This window comes from Ursus americanus, chromosome 29 (assembly GCF_024610735.1).
Source record: "Ursus americanus isolate L20-20 chromosome 29, mUrsAme1.1.p, whole genome shotgun sequence".
Lineage (NCBI taxonomy): Eukaryota > Metazoa > Chordata > Mammalia > Carnivora > Ursidae > Ursus > Ursus americanus.
In genome coordinates, this window is record NC_142155.1 from 4,797,624 (window position 1) to 4,816,487 (window position 18,864).

Consider the following 18,864-nt stretch of genomic DNA (forward strand, 5'->3'; position numbering starts at 1 on the left):
ATACCCTCTGAAGTTATATACTAGTGGGAAGATGGACAACCAAGAAGTTAAGAATTCCAGATAGTTTTGTTATAAAGAAAAGAGCCCTCATTAATGGGATTGAGAGGGCCAGCTGGATGGAGTTCCTTTGTCCTGGCAGGCAGGAAGCCCTTGCTGAGGGGGTGACATCTGAGCTGCAACCTGGTGGATGAGAGGGAGCTGGAGTCTACTGAGCTTGGGATGGTGTGGCAGGATTCAGGCCTATCTTAGCGAGATAGAAGATTCTGGTGGTGTTGAAAGTTACTTATTCCTACATCGTTTTGTTTTTCAGATTCAGTTCCATGTGACCATTGGACACACAGCACTGTCTCTTTACACGGATTGCCCCTTCCCAAAATGGATGCACTGGGCCCTCATTGCCTACGCGATCAGCTTCATATTTCTCTTTCTTAACTTCTATGTTCGGACATACAAAGAGCCTAAGAAAGCAAAAACTGGGAAAACAGCTGTGAATGGTATTTCCGCAAATGGTGTGAGCAAATCAGAGAAACAACTAGTGATAGAAAATGGAAAAAAGCAGAAAAATGGAAAAGCAAAAGGAGAGTAAATTGAACTGGGCCTTAACTGTTGTTGACAGTGAGGAATCTCCCGTTTCATATAAAATTTCAGGGAAAACAGAAGCAAATGAGGGTTTGGGGGTGGGGAGAAAAAGGCAAATGTGCTCTATGTCTTAGTAACCTTTAGATAGAGTAAAGCGTTAAATACAATGCCCAGATGTTTTATTTATGAAGTTTTATTTTAAACATTTTTTTATTAGCCTTGATGTTGTCCAGACCAAAGGAATCATTATGTGACTTTGGAGGCTCTCCCTCTTTTCACATCCGTTTGTCTAATGCATGAGATTTTTCATGTATCTTATATACAGTCATTCTTCAGTCTGATGATCACAGAAACACAGTAAGAATTTTTTGGCTAAATTACTATTACCTACTGATTACAATCAGTTACCTTATATTTCCTGGTCCAAAGCTGGAACTGTAGATACTTAAAAATTTGCACATTTGAATTCATTTGCTGACTGGAATGGTCGAATCTCTCCACCTCTAGTCTGAATATACCCTTTTGGTTGTAATTAAATTTAAAAAATCTGATGATCTCTGTAGATTCTTAGAGGCTTGATGATGATGGTGTTGGTGAAAATAAGAAAGAATTACAGTAAAATCCTGTCTAGCGACCCAAAGGTCACCATGACTTGCGGCACAAATCACTGGGGGAAACAATTTTTGTGATGAAAAGGCAGCCTTTCAATACTCCTATTACTATCAGAAATATATTATGAAAATTAAGATTATTGTCTGATTGGAACATGAAACAACTTATGTCTTTATTAGTAACATCATAAAAGAGTTACATTTACGTGCTGTTAGAAGAGAGTATGTTGATTTTTATCAGGCTTTCCTTGTTTTGATTTGTGGCTGTTACCGATTTTTCGTATGTGGAAATATACCTACCTCTTCTGTTGGAAAGAACATTTAAAATTAAATAAATTTTAATTAAAAAATCAAGGAGTCCTCTAATGTAAATTTTAATATTAACTTTCGAATCCACTAGTATTTTTTTTTTTTTTTTGCAAATAGCATACACCCAACTTTTCTGGGAAACTATCCTTCTCTTTCAATGTGTTTAATTTTGGAGTGATATTTTCCTTATGACAAAGTTGCAAGATCTTATTTATTAACTAGATATGAAGTATAAACCCATTTTGGTGCAATATTCTTGACTCCTTGGTGCTAAAGATCATTAAATTTAGTGTGTGATTGTTACAAGGTGTTAATTGTTAAGACACAAAATGAATAAAAGTAAGAGTAGGCAGAACCAGAAAATGAAGTTTACTATTTACAAATGAAGTGTTTCGTGTAATATAAGTGAACAACTGGAAATACACTAGCAAAGAGAACTTGTACATTGTCTTATTGCATAGGTTAAATTGTTAAGGGACGTTGACCAGGGATCATTACAGAAAGAGAAAATGTGACAAAAAAAAAAAAAAGCATGAATATATCTAAGTATCTCAACATGTCAAAACTGCATGTGCAGGATGTATGCTGTTTGTGCAGACAAACTATTTTAGAATATTTTGTAAACTATAAAATATTTATTGTGCGTTAAAATTACACACTTTCCCCCCCGAAGGCATGAAAAATACAGAATATTTGCAACACTTATAACGGTTTGACCTGAAAGGATCTGACCATTTGTCTTTGCTGCTCGGTGTGTAATGACTAAAGATTTGTAAATCTTTGTGAACATTCTGTACTGTTCCCCAAACCTATTCATTCCCTGCTACCTGATTTCAGCACAATAAATATACAACTGCTGTGGGAAAAATGATTTTTTTTTGTTAATCAGTTTATTATGTAAATTATCTGCTAGATGTTTATTTGATTCGGTTGTCAATATTTAAAATTCTTTTCTGCCAATTTCTACTGTAGAAAAGAAGTGAAACTAGAAGATTATTGGAGAAAAGCTTATTTTTTTAATGGTGGCATATTTTTACTTTAAAAATTAGTTGCTTTTGGAAGAGCTTTTGGATCCAGACATAAAACATAATTTTCTTCTAAACTGTACTTACATTTGTCATTTCAAATGTAAGCTTTAACACTTTTTAATACTGTGGGTTTTTTTGGTTCCAAAAATAAAGTGGAGGAGCTCTTATGTTCTTACATTAGATCATTCAGCTCTTACTACAGTTTTTATGGTTCTTTATCTAAGATGACTGTAAGCTGTGATATGCAGTCTGTTCTGGCAGCTTTCATAATTTCTCAGTCATCACACTGAGTTGCATGCCTCATTCCTAAAAATCAGTGGGGGAGGACTGCATCCTTTTTTTGGTAAAACTTTGTCACTAACTAAGGAAATGTTTTCTTACACAGAAAACAGGGAATTTATTAAATATTTTCAATGGCTAGAAATACCTTAGGGCATGTACAGTACATTTTCCAGTAGAATCACTAATGACTGTATCTCTTCTTTTTTCTCTTCTGTGCTACTGTTGACTTTGTTTTGCTAATGGACACTGACTGATGACTGGTTTCAGTTTAGAGTTATTAATTCAGTAATTCTCTTTTTCTCTCCACACATTTCCTAGGTATTCAAAAATATTTTCCTGTGGACTTTTATATTCACATTTTAGAACATAGAATCTAGTGTTTTGTAGTTTATTGGGAATATTTTAGTTTACAGATTTGTTCCATATATGCGACTCAGTTATCCTAGAAGTAAGAAAGAGAACCTAGAGGTGGAAGTGATTTTTGCTGCCCTATCCATCTGATAATACAACAGTCCAGGCATTACATGTGTACTGATGATTGGGACCTTTGTGAGAATGTGACGTCATGGGGAGTTGTCCTGCTCTCTCAGCTCATGTCTTGTTGTAGCCTAAAGCTCAGCCAGCTGAATTCCTAATACTGTCCTTATCGAGAAAAAGATGGCCACAGATTGTGTAGGAGCTCAAGTGGAGTGCTAAGTACAGACCTGGGGAGGTAGACTCGGGATCCTGCTGGATGATAGATAGGGCTGCAGGGCTGAGGTCCTGAGCTACACGCACAGGGACGTAACCCCTGCTTCCTGATACTGGTCACCTGCCCCCTCAGCATGCAAGCAGTTTTGACAAGTCACCTTGGAAAGCAAGTCCTTAATAGTATATTTTAGAATCCATGCTTAATCTTAGGTATTTTAGGCAGATACCATCTGAACCAGAAAAGCAGTTATGAAGAGGCAGAGAAATCTAAGCAAATTCATTGTTTCAAAACACAACAAAATCATATGAGAAGTTGGTTTTCCTAATTCTCTTCCTAATTTCCTAATTTCCCTCCTAAATTACGGAGGGAAGGCACAGCTGTGAATTCAAAGGCATACATTTTTTTTTTAAGTTTTAAAAATAGGAGGATGTAATATGACTCTACATTCCTGAAGGGGATTCAAAGGTATAAGAATTATAATTGACATATAGAACCACTCAGATGAAGACTGAGATTCTAGAATATATCATTAAAAGAGCATGTGAGTTACAAAGAAGGTGGTCAAAAGCTGTCTTTAGATGATGATTAATTAATAGGAATTTTAGGCTTGTAAGGGATGATCTGAGATACACCTTGGTGTTCTTTTAAACTTTAGCTCTAGGTTTTGCTGTATCCTTTGAGAAATCAAACTTTTTTTTTTTTTAAGATTTTATTTATCTATTTTCCAGAGAGAGAAAGAGAGTGCACTGGCACAAGCAGGAGGAGCAGCAGAGGGAGAAGCAGGGAGGGAGAAGTAGGCTCCCCACTGAGCAGGGAGCCCGAAGCAAGGCTTGATCCCAGGACCCTGGGACCATGACCTGAGCCCAAGGCAGACGCTTAACCTACTGAGCCACCCAGGAGTCCCTAAACTTTTTTCTACCTGTTAAGAAAAAAAACACCTAGAACTTAGGTCTCCTTTTCTCTTTGTCTTTTTCATTTTATCACATGAAGGCAGATTTCCTTCATACTTTCATTCCCTGGAAATCCATCTGGTCTTCAGTAGAAATTCAAGAGAATTTTTTCCCTTTTTCTCACTCTCATAGGTGAGGTTCTCCCGGGGATTGTGTCCTTAAAGTAGTATCTCCTTTGAGAATAAATACATGCTGAAACACATGACTTGATATCTATCTACCTAATTATAATAATCTCGTGGAGCTATCAGAAGGTCACATTGTAATTGAACATCTATCCAGAGAATATTCCAAATTAAAAGCCATTCTAAAACTAAAAAATCTTGGAAAATTTAAATAATACAGCCATTTCTAAAAAGATAGGGTGTGGAAATTATTGGGTATTTCCCAATTTAAATGCAAGACCGTGAGTGGTAAAGAGAATTTATCAGTCCACATGCATAGTCCATATACTCTGTCAGTCTCCAGGAATCCCTGGATCCCTTTTCTGCAGTTTGAGAGAAGCTAGTTAGGTTGCTCTTTTCCTCAGTTTTAAAATTTGTCTTTGAATCTACCTTCGGGAAGAAGGAAAGCACCCAGTTGAAATTCGTTCCTTGTCATTCCTGATGCATCATATTTAAGCTGAGTTTCTCCTCCCTGTGAGGAAGCTATCCTAAGAACCAGTCTTTCAGGAATACTGATTACCTAGCTATTTGGTAATGAGAGGGTGGTAGATTATGTGTCTCTTGCTCAGGAGGTAGCATTATGTTAGTGACACTCACACCTCACCTTTGAAAGTGGCTTGTGTTCCAATTTTGTTAGTAAATCTGGGAATCAAATACGTTTACATTTTTATAAGCATATTATATAGTTAGGGTTTATCAGCTATACACATACAGTTGGATTTTAAATTTTTTTTAGTTCAGTCCTCATAGTGCAAATTTAATTAAAATGATTTGGTCACAAAAGAACAAAGAGCTGCTCTTAAAAGCTGTATTCATTCGCCAACATTTAAGCATATTCCTCACGCTGAGTTATTACTGTCGGGGTCTGGTCTTTTTTCCAGAAAGAAAAGGAGTATGGGAGCCTGTGAGGCAAAAAGAACAGACAGATGAATTTGGGAAACACATTTCTAATTTATAATTAGAGTTGAGATTTGGAGTTTCCATACTAACGTCTACCCTAAACATTAACTACTTCAGAAAGCCAGCACGTCTTTAGATGAGTGTGCTGGATGTTTACTGGTTCCATGAATCCACCTCTGTCCCCTCAATGTGTCTCCCTTCTTCCTTCCTCCAGTGTTCAGAGTCTAAAGAACTAAAAATTACATTTCTCAGATTCCCTCACAAATTTAGCTTTTGTCAATATGAGGCACTGGTGAAATTTTTGGAAGGCGCAAGGGAGGTGGATGCCATGCTCCTGGAGTAAAGCAGTTATATAAATGGGCTCCTTACAGACATCAGTGTTGGTAGCAGCTGAGTTACGTGATCCACTATCTTGACACCACTTTTGTAATACGCAGGCAGTGGTAATGGTGACAGCGGTCATGGCAGATGTGGTCATACTAATTTGAAGTCAGAGACCAGGGGTGGCCTTCTGACTCATTCCTCCAAGTTACCAATAATCTAATCCTTTGAATTAAAGCACTCTCTGCTTGAAATGCCCGAGTGGTATCTGTCATGCAGTGAACCTTATCTAATTAAGTAGGCAGTGCCAAAATTTGATCAGGAAATAGACTGCCAACGTTAACATGAAGTTGGTTACTGACCTAGTTGAGTTTACAGGCAGTGATAAATTAATGACCACTGGGAAGTGGGATGCTGTTTTCCATGTAGCAAATAGTTGAATTTTCACCTATGGCCTTATAGAATGAAATCATTATTGCAGGGGCTCCCGCGTGGCTCAGTCAGTTAAGTGTCTGCTTTCGGCTCAGGTCATGATCCCAGCATCCTGGGATTGGGTCCCACATCGGGCTCCCTGCTCTATGGGGAGACTGCTTCTCCCTCTGTCTTCTGCTTCTCCCTGCTTGTGCTCTCTCTCTCTCTCTGGAAATAAAATCTTAAAAAAAAAAATCATTATTGCAAACAAAGCCTTTGGCCAAGCAAGTGACTGCTGCATTGTAGTATTGTGATGGAAATGAGGAATATAGAGATTTGAGTGAGATAGTTGCTTCTGATTGCCCTGCAGAGCTTACAGAAAAAAAAAATTAGCTTGGGTCTTAAATCCTTGCTGCCCTACAAGGCCCTGTTATACTTGTAGGTACAGGCCTGAAACATCTTAAGATGAGATCCAAAGGGTGATGATCCAGAGCGAGTTGCAGAATTCTCACAGCCTCAATAACTGTGTGAAAGTTGCGGCACTAATTGGGAAGGTGGCGGGGGTGGGGGGGACCTGAAGAATTGGAATGCGGACACTTAGGTAGATTGAGATGAATCTGAGAACCTGAATCTCTAAATCCCATTAAAATATCCCTGACCAAGAAAAGCAGCCCCTCCTCCCTTGTCTGATCACCTCAGTTCTTTATTGCTTGAGATCCTGTAATGGCTTTGACCAAAGTAGTTACTTTCCAAATGGATACTGATCTTCCTTATGCCCGCCTTCTACTCTTTCAGTGCCACCAGATCTGTAAAGACAATTAGAACACAGCATGCCTCAGGGAGACAAGTACGAAAATCTACCTTGGGAAGAGATGGCTTAGAATGATAGGATTTGGCTAGTTTTCACCACAGAAATGTGTAGGAATAGATTCTAAGAGTGCTAAGCAAAGAAGAAAGAAGCATACCTTTAGATTGGACTGCAATTGTTAATATAGAGCTGTCTTTACCAGAAATTTTTTTTTTTTAAGATTTTATTTATTTATTTATTTGACAGAGATAGAGACAGCCAGAGAGAGAGGGAACACAAGCAGGGGGAGTGGGAGAGGAAGAAGCAGGCTCATAGCAGAGGAGCCTGATGTGGGGCTCGATCCCAGAACGCCGGGATCACGCCCTGAGCCAAAGGCAGACGCTTAACCGCTGTGCCACCCAGGCGCCCCTTTACCAGAAATTCTTAATTTGAGGATATAGCTCAACAGTGAGAAGTAGCTTTAATGACTTGGCAGTTGTTTAACTGAAACTTGAAATCCTTTTGGCCTACATTGAAGTGAGATACATGTTAGAAATTCATTGGAATAATGCAAAGCTTACGGAGTAAGGAATGTTGGAGACGATTTATCATGTGCAGCCCACTTGACCCTCGCTGTGTTTAAGAAATACATTGGCAAGTGTACATTGGTGATAGGTGCTTGAAAAGTTCTGTGGTGGCTGTCTTCTGTAGGCTGGCGACTATTGGGCCAAAAACTCTTCCCCCACCTTCTTAGGTTAGTGACTGAGACTTGTGAATCAAACTGACAAAAGACAAATTAATAGGAGAAAAATTTTATAACTTTTGTTGATACTAATATTTTTAATTTTATGTGCATGGGGGCTTCATGGAAAAGAAGTGAAAAACTCGAAGTGGTTAGCCATACGGACTTATATGCCATTGTAACAAAAGGCAATCCATTGTGAAGAAGTGACTAGTCAAGGAGAGGGAGTCTGATAAATTGTGGAGAAGTGACTAGGAAACATAGGGGGAGATCATGGTCGATAAGGGTTATTTCATAAGCTTTGTTTGTGCAGACTCCACTCAGTGCTGTCACTGTTTCCAGCGATAAGGCTTGTTCTCCTTGATACAGGAGAGGGAGACAGCTTTACAAATTTATGGCCTGCTGCTGGGCAGGTAGAGGGAGGGCAAAGAGCTCTACCTGTGTCTGCTTTTTCTCAATTGCCTTCAGCTCAAAATAATTTTTATGTCAAAGCGGCATATTTGAGGGCGACACATTCTGATCCCCTTCAGGATGATGAGGGAGGGAGGATGCTGTCTCTAAAATGGGCTCCCTGATGTCAGTAGAAATTATGGTATTACAGATGACTAGAGGCCAAATGGCAGTACTTAAATGCCAGAGACAAAGTGCATATGGTTACAGTAATGGCCAGCAGAGTCAGAGTGGTTATTAGAATGGCTTAGTACACGAGTATCTCTGATGCTGGCTAATTTATTATGTTGCTCCTAGGACTGAAATAGATGATTATTTATCATTCACGCATTAACTCTTCTGTTTGTCTTGAACAGAAATTGGAGTCTTGGAGAATAACAGTGGATTATCGTTAACTTAATCACGTAATTCCAAGTTCAATTAACTGAAACAAATCAACGTGATTTTGCCATCTGATATTCAGAGATCAATCTGTTAAATGTTTTCTTCTCCTTTCCAATTAAGAGATTCCAGAAGAAGCTTCTTTCACCTGTATTCCTTCATCATCTTGCCTCAAGACAGTATCAGTTATTCAGTGTTCTTTAGTAATCTAGGAACCTTGTTTGTCTCATCATGGGGTAAGACACGGCTTTGGTCCATCATGCGGATTGCATTTGGTGAGTAGGAGGTAGCAAGTACCATAGATTCCTTGGTCAGAAACATGTATGCCAGAGGATGGGAGGGGAAAATATAAATTCAAGGGCCGCGACATCAATAAAGTTTTTGGTAGTCCTGTGATCTGTAGCAGATTGAGACTTTTCCTCCTCAGTGAAAGATGATTGCTACACCCATCACTCTTAAAGAGGTGAATTTCTTAGACTAGTAAATCTCATTGGACTTTTGAAACAACATATATACATTTCAGGGTACTGCTGCGACTCACTTATCAAGTAACCCATGAGGCTGCCAGCTCTGAATAGGGCCAGACTAAGAGAAGGCTTTGTTACCACTGCGGACTGCAGTGCAAGTTATCCTGCATGTGAGTCTTAAGATCCAGTGGATCAAATGGTGCTTGAAGTGTCTGGCAGAAAGCAATCTTCTAGGGGCCTCTGGTGAGTCTTGATTTAGAATTACAGAGCAAAGCCATGACCTATTCTCCAGATAACTATTCTTTTAAGAAACAGATCCTGGGTTGCTTCTGGACTATGGTAGAAATTTGTGTTTCTGACCGCAGAATATCAAATGATCATGTCGGCTAAGCTGCATGTCATGGACTGGGTGTTTCTGATCCACCATGTAATAAACTAGGGCACACACAGCAGCACTCTACCATCAAGTGGAAGGTTACGAAGGCACGGGCAAATGGCACGAGCAGTGCCTCAGTACCATTGCATCACTCCTGATGCTTTGTCACTTCTCCCTAAACCCACATGTTTGACCTCTTGAAAGTTGCTATGAAATGTTGGCTGATTGTGTTGGCACACCTTTGATTCATTTTGCCCTTGTTTTGTGTCCTAGGACAGTGACCCATATGGACACGGCATCACCTTGTCTTCCTTGCCATCTGGTTTCCAGTTGGGTGCAATCAGTAGAAGATCAACAGGCAGATGGATAGAGTAGGTAGGACATCTCTTCTATGCTCTCTCCTACATCAGTGTTGTATCTCTGACTCTAGCTATTTCCCTCTACAAACATAGCCCCTACCATAGTTTTAATTCTCACTGAGCTCCAGGATCACTGTTTCTTCTCTTGTTTCTTCAGTTCTAGGAATGATGATAACATCACACTCTTGCTGGCATCTGGCTACCTTACCATCCTTGGTTTGATCCTTTAACCTTGCCTATACCTCTATAAGTAATTCTTCATTGAGGGCGCTTCGTTTAAACCATATAGGATAAATTTTAATTTATGCTGGAACCCTGACTGAGAAACTGGAAAAGAAAATAATTGATCCTGGTTTACAAACTATTCCACATAATATACAAACGCCGGAAATGGACGGTGGTGGCATTACAGCTTTAGCTAGGCGTGGCCCTGAAAGATATGTGGAAGGAAAATGCTCCCAATGATAGGACTTTGAGCAGTACATATGGTTGCTCACCTTTCCAGAAGGAAGAATTACCAGAGTTATAGATATACATTGGCTTTTGGATCGTTGACAATGGTTTGGCCAGATGTTCAAGGACTTAGAAGAGATAAAATTGAGGATTGGTGATAAGAAGTTCTGAGAAGCTCTGAGTGTGACATTATTTGTGTCCCATGTAAATGCTTACCAAAGGCACCCACTACAGAAGAGGTTCTCCACAAACGAGGGACAGAGAGACCGAGTCTATGGATATTTTTCCTAGCCACCCCATGTTTGCTCAATGGGTTCATGAACCAAATAAGCAAGAAGGAATGTAATGGGCTGAATGGTGGGCCCAAAGGTATCAAGGCCTATCCCTAAAACCTATAACGGTTACCCTATTTGGGGGGGAAAAAAAAGGAGGTCTTTATAGATGCGATTATGTTGAAGATCTTGAGGTGAGACAATAACCCTAGATTACCTAGGTGGGCCCTACATGCATTATAAGTGTTCTTATAATAGAGAGATGTGATGCATACAAAATGGAGAGGGTGATGTAAAGATGGAGGCAGAGTTTGGAGTGATATAGGTCAAGAATGTTGGCAGCTGGGGCGCCTGGGTGGCACAGCGGTTGAGCGTCTGCCTTCGGCTCAGGGTGTGATCCCGGCATTATGGGATCAAGCCCCACATCAGGCTCCTCCGCTATGAGCCTGCTTCTTCCTCTCCCACTCCCCCTGCTTGTGTTCCCTCTCTCGCTGGCTGTCTGTATCTCTGTCGAATAAATAAATAACATCTTTAAAAAAAAAAAAAGAATGTTGGCAGCTACTAGGAACTGGAAGAGACAAGGAACAGATGCTTCTCTAGAGCCTCCAGAAGAAATATGGCCCTGCTGACACCTGATTTCAGACTTCTGTCCTCTAGAACTGTGAGAAAATAAATTTCTGTTGCTTAAGCGAACAGTAGTGTGGTAACTTGTTACAGCAGCCACCGAAACTAATATATACAGGGAGGGAGGTTAGATGGGCGCTCCAACAATGTGGACTTCCCAGAAAGATGATGTGGCTAGGACTACTGCTGAGTGCCCAACCTGCCAACAGCAGACACCAGCACAGACCTTGTGCTATGGAACCATGGTTGGGGTAGCCATCCACTTGTTGGCTCCCATTATGGAGAGGGCATCAGTTAATTCTTATTAGAGTAACACTTACTCTCAACTGTATTTTCCAGGAAACACCATCCAAGTGTGGACTTATTGAGTGCTTTATTCAACACAATGGTATGCCATAAAGCATTGCTTCTGATCTGGAAAATCATTATATAATAGGAGAACTGGGGGGCAATGGGCTTACACCTATGGGATTTTAATTATATTTCCATTTATTATTCAGGATAGGCAACTACAGAAACAAACAAACCCAAATGAAAGGATAATAAATAAATAAGATACATCAATAACTTAAAAAATTCTATTTCACATGCACTCCACAAGCCGGTAGAAATCATCAGAGCAAGACAGTAGAGGTGGAAGGCTCTGCTCTGTGTAGTCATTCAGGGATCCCAAGTCTCCTTCCTTCAACTGGCCTTCTGCATTCAGTAACAGAGATGGGATTAGACAGAGATTGCTCAGAAGATTTTATGGAAGGAGTGGCCTGTAATCGAAACTAGTTTGGAGGTGACAGTCATCAAATACAACTCACACTCTGTTGGCAAGAACTCATGTAGCACTTAAGAGCAAGGGACACAGAGAAATGTAATCTAAATGTGTTTCTAGGAGGAGCTGTGTTTGTGACTGCTGGCCATTATCTGCAACATACCATATACTCATATTTTATTTCCCTGAAGCATGTGACCTTTAAAACAGTAAAGGGTTCTGTTGAAGACTATTATGACTGTAGCATGAAGGCAATAGTCGGAGAAGCTGGAGTGCTTTCTTACCCGATGCAATATATGCTCTGAACCAGTCACAAATGTATGGTGCTATTTTCTCCTTAGCCAGAATACTTGGGTTTGGGAACCAAGGGATAGATTTGAAAGTGGATCATTTCACTATTACGCCTACATGCACCATTAACATTTTTTTTTACCTTTGCAACTTTGTGCTGTGTTGGTTTAGAGAACTGAGTTTCCATAGAAGGAAGGTCTTTACTGAGGGATACAGTTATTATTTCACTGAACTTGAAGTTGAAACTGCCGCCTGGAATTTAGGGATTCTTATACCATTGAGCAAACAGGCAAAGAAGGGAACACAGCACCGGCTGGGTTAATTGCTGTTGCAAAAGGGAGGAAAAGAGGAATATTTCTGTAACCCAAACTCTCTTTGTTGGATCCAAGTACTCACATGGCCAGTAACAAAATTTAATGGATGCCTTTAGCCATCCCATGGGGCAGGACTATCAAGTGGTCCAACCTTCCAGCAATAAAAGGTCAGGTTATCTTACCATGCAAAGAACCTGTACAACTTAAGTTATGACTGAGGCAAAACACAGTCAGAAGGAGCAGTGGAAAAATTAAATTAACCATACTGTTTATGGCTTCCTGACCAGTTCTCGGAGGAATGAGATCTGAGATAGCTTTGCATATTTTTTTCTTGCTTTATGTATCTATTTGTATATCTTAACCAAAAATTTCCTGCTCTCTCTTTCCCTTCCCACTTGCATATTAATGGTGGTAAAATTTATAATTCATTCTTTATTATAAAGTATATCAAGGTGGGATTATAACTGACCAAGAAGAGGAATGAATAATATTAATTACATTGTTGAGTACAATGAATAGACTTTGGATCTTCTCTCTTGGGAGAGAGTGAGCACGTTTTTGTTTATATGCAGGCTACTTGTATTCGACAAGATTGAGAACGTGTTGGTTTTGTTCTGGTGTTTGTCTGGAAGTTAAACATGGGCAGAGATTATGGATGCTGGGTAACTACACGGTGAACTGTGCCCAATATTGCCTGTTGACATACGGCATCCATTTCCACCCCCTTATATTCCCCTCAGCCCTCCCAGTGAGGGCTGGAGTGCTAAAAGCCACATTTCCAGACTTCCCTGAAGTGCCGATGAAATGCACTTGAGTGACTGTGTTTTTTGGAAGGAGAAAGTAGCCCAAGCTGTTCAGAGGAATTTAACATTGGTAACAGCTGGATCCCATGTTCCGTTGTTCATCATCAGCTTCGCGAAATGCCATCCGCGGTGGTAGCAATGGCAGAAGCAGTTTCCCGACCCTGAATCCCAGAATCCCAGTTACAGGAGTGGTCCCTTGGATTACAGAATATAGTGGTGGCCTCTGGGCTTCTCTTCTTCCAGACTTAAGCCATTATGTAAGCACACAATTTCCTCTATTAAAACACTTTCTGCTTAAAACCACGAGTTTCTGTTTCCAGCACAGAACCTTGAACAGTCCAAATGAATATTGAGAAATTTCACAAGTACTTAAATTTTAAGTACAGTAGGATATTAACTACTCTAAGGATGCAGCAGCAATACAATTATATATGGCTCTAGCATTCTAAAATGGTCATTCTTATCTTTGACATGCCTTTTTCCCTTGCTGTGCCCAGGCATGCTGCTAAAAAAGTACTGAAATGCTTTTCTGTATTTGAGGGAGTGCCAAATAATTGGCCTACCTTCGGAGTCCACATGTCTCAGCACAGCCTTGATTCCTAGACCTCTGGTGTCTTTTTTTTTGGAGGGGGGATGTTTCCTAGAGGGCCTAAGACAAGGTCTTAGATACAGATAATTTGAGAGTTGATTCCAGGAAGCTGGAGTGAGCATGTAAAGAAAGTAAAATAGGCACAGAGGAAAAGCCAATAAAGGGTATATATTAGGTTTTGGCACGGTGGGTAACTGGAATACAGTTCTGCTGGGAACTCTCTGACAAACCATAAAGAAATCTTAGAATTTTGTATCTGGAGGATGGAAGACTGAGACATCTAGCTATACATACATTTCTTTCTCTCATTGATTACACTGGAGAGTATTCTCCATACCTGCACACTCCCCCTAACTTCTGGAATATGTCTGTTCTCAGCATAAGCAGCCCCGAGGCAGAAAACAAAGAAAAGCAGCAAAAATGAGCTTGAAGTGGGACATTGCCTGTTTTCATGGAACTGTCCCTTCTTTTTTTTTTTAGTGTTTTTTTTATTACATTATGTTAGTCACCATACAGTACATCCCTGGTTTCTGATGCAAGGTTCGATGATTCATTCTGGAACCAAAATGGGAGAGAGATTGAGGGAATGTGGTTCTAGCGACAAATGCTTCTTCTATATCTGACCGGACTCTTAAGAAGCCTTCCTTTAAGAAAAAAAAAGATTACTCTCACTCTGCTTGTAGTATAATTTTTAGTATGTGTAGTTGTTTATAAATTCATTGTGTAGTCTGTATTACTTTTTTAAGAGTCATTACAGGTGGTGTGATAGTGAACAAACTGCTTAGAGAATTTGTATAACTCTCATTCATTGCTTGTCACAAGTAGTCATCTGATAGGATTGAATACTTAAAAATTTCTAAGATATTAATGTACATATATAACAATTAAAAAGTATACAGAATCTTATAATTTTAAATCAACAGTCCCTTATTTCATTCCTCTCCATCCTGAGTTCTGTTACCAGAAGCAAAGCTTTTTGACTTTTCTGTTTGATTCTTCTGGTGGTCTTTTATTTGTTTGTTTCTTTTTTTTTTTTTTTTCAAGACTTATTTATCTATTTTAGACAGAGAGAGAAAGAAAACGTGTGTGAGCGGGGGAGGGGCAGAGAGAGTCTTGAGCAGACTCCCGCTAAGCCCAGAGCCTGACCTGGGGCTCTATCCCACCCACAATCCTGCGATCATGTCCTGTGCCGAAACCAAGAGTTGGTGGCTCAACCAACTGAGCCACCCAGGTGCCCCTTATTTGTGTTTCTAAAGATCTCCTATCTTATGGTGGTCTAATATTTATATTTCTAAATAATAAATATGTCTTTCCTAGATTTGCCAACTAGAGGGGATTTCATGTCCGGTTCCACTGTCATAGATGAGGATTCAGCTTCCTTACACCACACCCCCCTTGTTTAAGTCTAAATGATATACTTGCACCCCTACTTCTCTTTACATGAGCTATGGAAACTGTCTGTGATCTCACATTTTCTAAGATGTGAGTATAAATGCCCCTCTATTTCCTTTCTCTCCACTCCTCCCTAATTTGTATTCCGTGTCTGTATTTTTTAGCTTCTATTGTCAATGGTGATAGTATTTACATTCTGTTCTGTTCTCATGGTTAAGTCTCTTATGTTTTGTCTTCAAGATTATTCTAAAAGTTGAAAAGTCAATAAAATCCATTTGCATGATTTAGATATGTAAATTGAGTGATCTTGTTCTGTGTCCTGATCACATTTCCTTTCTCATATAGCTTTGTGTTTTTCTTAGACTTTTGGATTACCTTTCTGTTTTCTTGAATTTCCTCTTTGTTTTCCAGTGTCTCAAGGATACTATAAAATCTACGAAATCTCCTTTGTCCCTAGGTATCTCACACCTTGAGGTTTGCAGAATGTGTCCTCCCTAGGCCTTTCATACAGCTGTCATTAAGTAATTCCCTTCATGGTTCACAGGGGTTGAAACGGCTGCTTCTAGGGTCAGTATCTTCCCTTCCTTGGTTTATTCTTTAATTTTTCTGGATTATATCCTTTGCTAAGACAAACTATGTGGATGGTATATTTTCTGAGTGCTTACATCACTCAAATTGTCTGTTCGTGTGCTTAATAATTCGGCCAAGTGCAGAATTTAAGTTGAATATCAATATTTTTTCCTCTGAAGAAGAAAACGTTCTTGAAAGACATTCTTACAGCAAATGGGGATTTCAAATCCAAGTTTTGTCACTGATACAAACTTGAACAAGTTCTTTAATCTTTCTGGATCTGTTTTTTCATCTGCAAAGTGGAGATAACAATATCTAACTCAGATAGTTAATATATAAGAATTAAATAGAAAAAATATATAAAGTATTTAGTACAGTGTGTTGCTCATAGAAATTGCTTCATGTGAATTCCTTGCATTTTTCTTGGCATCTCCTTGAAAGTTCATTCATTCTCAGATCTGGTAGAATTGTTTTATTTTTGTGTCTTAATTTATTTTGTGCCAGTAATAGGGAGAATTAGTTTTCAGGCCTGTTATTCTTTCCACAGTTGTAAAAAGAAAAAGACTACTACCCTAGGTTTTCTTCTAATTGGAAGTGATCCACAATCTGTTTTTATATTCACCTCCAAAAAAGGTTATTTTTCCCCTCAAAGAAACAAGCTAGTCATCACTTATTTGAGACAATTTATGATTTTCTTCTTGTTTTCCATTTATAGCTTAAAACCTACTTCTCTGGCTTTGCTATATTTAGAAAATTGTAGAGCCTTTCTTATGAATTGATTGTATTAAACCTTTTTAAGATAATATAATACACTGTGTATATTAACTGCTTAGTAAAGGATTCTGTGCACTGTTATGTGCATAGCATAGCTAGTGTATTATGATTTATTACAAACCAGTTACGGTGATGCTCTGGATTTGGGGCCCCCTAGAAAAATATTTATAATGAGATGTAAATAATAAAATCTCTAGTGTAGAGGGAGACCTTCCAATTAAAGAGTTATTGGGGTATTAATTGTACCTCTGCTGTCCTGACATTGTTGATAGTGGATTAGTATAACTATAATTTGAATTCAGGCAAAGAAAACCACTAAAGGAAATAGCATGATTTATTAATCAAGTACTGAAGCATTTTGAAGTCTATTTAGTAGTGTTAGAAACTTAAGGAATTTCTATATTAGCTCTTATTGTTTTATATTAGGAATTAATTTGCACTTATGCTAAGACAGTGCTACAGTAACTATCGTTAGACTAGCAAGAGAGATAATCGGATTAAGGGCTCATGGTTGGGCACTGTGACAATAATAGAAATTAATGATTTTAAATCCAGAGGGGCCTGCCATGGATCCCTGGATTAAGAAACATTACTAATACCATGCCCTTCCCCATATACATCTATAAGTCTCCTACAGTTTGAACGCTCCTACAGTGTAATTATGAATAAGGCTCCTATAACATCCATATGTAGGGTTTTGTGTGGACATAAGTTTCCAAGTCCTTGGTAAATACCCAGGAGCAAACTGCTGGATCGTGTGGTAGGAATATTTTGGCTTTTGTAAGAAAACACCAAACTGTCTTCCAAAGAGGCTGCACTAGTTTGCACTCCCACAGCAGCTGTTGCTCCCCATCCTTGCCGGCACTTGGTGTCGCCAGGCCAGGCAGATAGGTGTGTAGTGGTATTTCATTGTTGTTTTAATTTGTAATTCCCTAATGACATATGCTGTGGAGCACCTTCTGATATCCTTATTTGCTATGTGTACATTTTCTTTGGTGAGGTGACTGCTCAGGTCTTTTGTCCATTTAAGAAACCGGGCTGTTTATTTTCCTATTGTGGAGTTTTAAGAGTGCTTTGTGTATTTTGGACAGCAGTTCTTTATCAGATGTGTCTTTTGCAAATATTTTCTCTCAGTCTGTGACTCGTCTTCTTGCTGTCTTGATAAGTTCTATTGTTTTGGATTAAGTAATTTATCATTCTTAAAGGGACACAAGCTGGAGCAAATATATTCCAAAATTGTGTCATTTTTGCTTAGTAGAGACAAACTGTGACTTTATAGTCATAACAACCATAGATGATTATTAAGCAATACCACTTGTTTCTCTGAATAATCAGTCACAGACATTTAATCACTTATGTTCCTCATTTATTCATTGAGTTTTATGTAGATATTGTTGATTGAATCATCATTTTTTTATGCCATCAGTGTGCTAGAGACTGGATAAAGAAAGGGGATGGAGGAATTCTTTTTCCCAATGAGAAACTGAGTTCACCTCATATTTCATCTTCGTATTAAAACTTCATGTCAGTTTTCCCACTTCTCTATCATAACTGAGTGGCCATTGTTTTGATGAGGATTCAATGAGATGTTGTTTGAAAAGCATTTAGCCTAGGGCTTGGCACATATTGAATGCTTAACAAATAGTCAATATTATCATAGGGTTTCCATAATATTATTGCTATAATAGTAATCCTTATTATTACCGTCATATAATTGTAAATCTACATAATAATTATTTTGACTTATAACTTGTTTCATTTTGATTCGTATTTATCAATATAACTATGTTTGGGATAAATATAAATAAATATCAACATAAATCAACTTGGGGAGCAGTGCTCACCTGCTGTAAAGTTCACAGAGCCATGTGGCCAGCTCAGTTCAGGAAAGGGATTGGCCTCAGCATACCCTCTATACACTGGGAGCCTGTTTTAGGCAGTAGCCTCAAGGACGACTGAACAGCATATCATATGCAACTGGAGGAAGGTTTTGATCTTCCTATTCATAGAATTATAGAAAGTGGATCACCATGACTTAATGGGACTTCTTACCATTGTGGTTGTACAATGTTAACTATTCTCTAGTAAGGGGAAAGGGACAATAGTAACATGGAGAAGAGTAAAAAAAGTAAAGCAGATATGTATGTCATTTAAGATTTTTCTCATAGATTTGTTAAATAGCATACATTAATATATTGTTTTAATCTTTGA

The 18,864-nt window shown here is 38.8% G+C and overlaps 1 protein-coding gene across 1 annotated transcript in view; it reads left to right on the forward strand.

The window, feature by feature from the left end:
• Positions 1–1,544, forward strand: part of ELOVL4 (ELOVL fatty acid elongase 4) — a 30,239-nt gene extending 28,695 nt beyond the window's left edge. The window contains exon 6 of the mRNA XM_045805407.2: positions 311–1,544. Coding sequence (XP_045661363.1) covers positions 311–586 — 276 coding nt within the window. The 3' untranslated portion in view covers positions 587–1,544. The remainder of the gene's footprint in view (positions 1–310) is intronic.
• Positions 1,545–18,864: the final 17,320 nt, after the last annotated feature.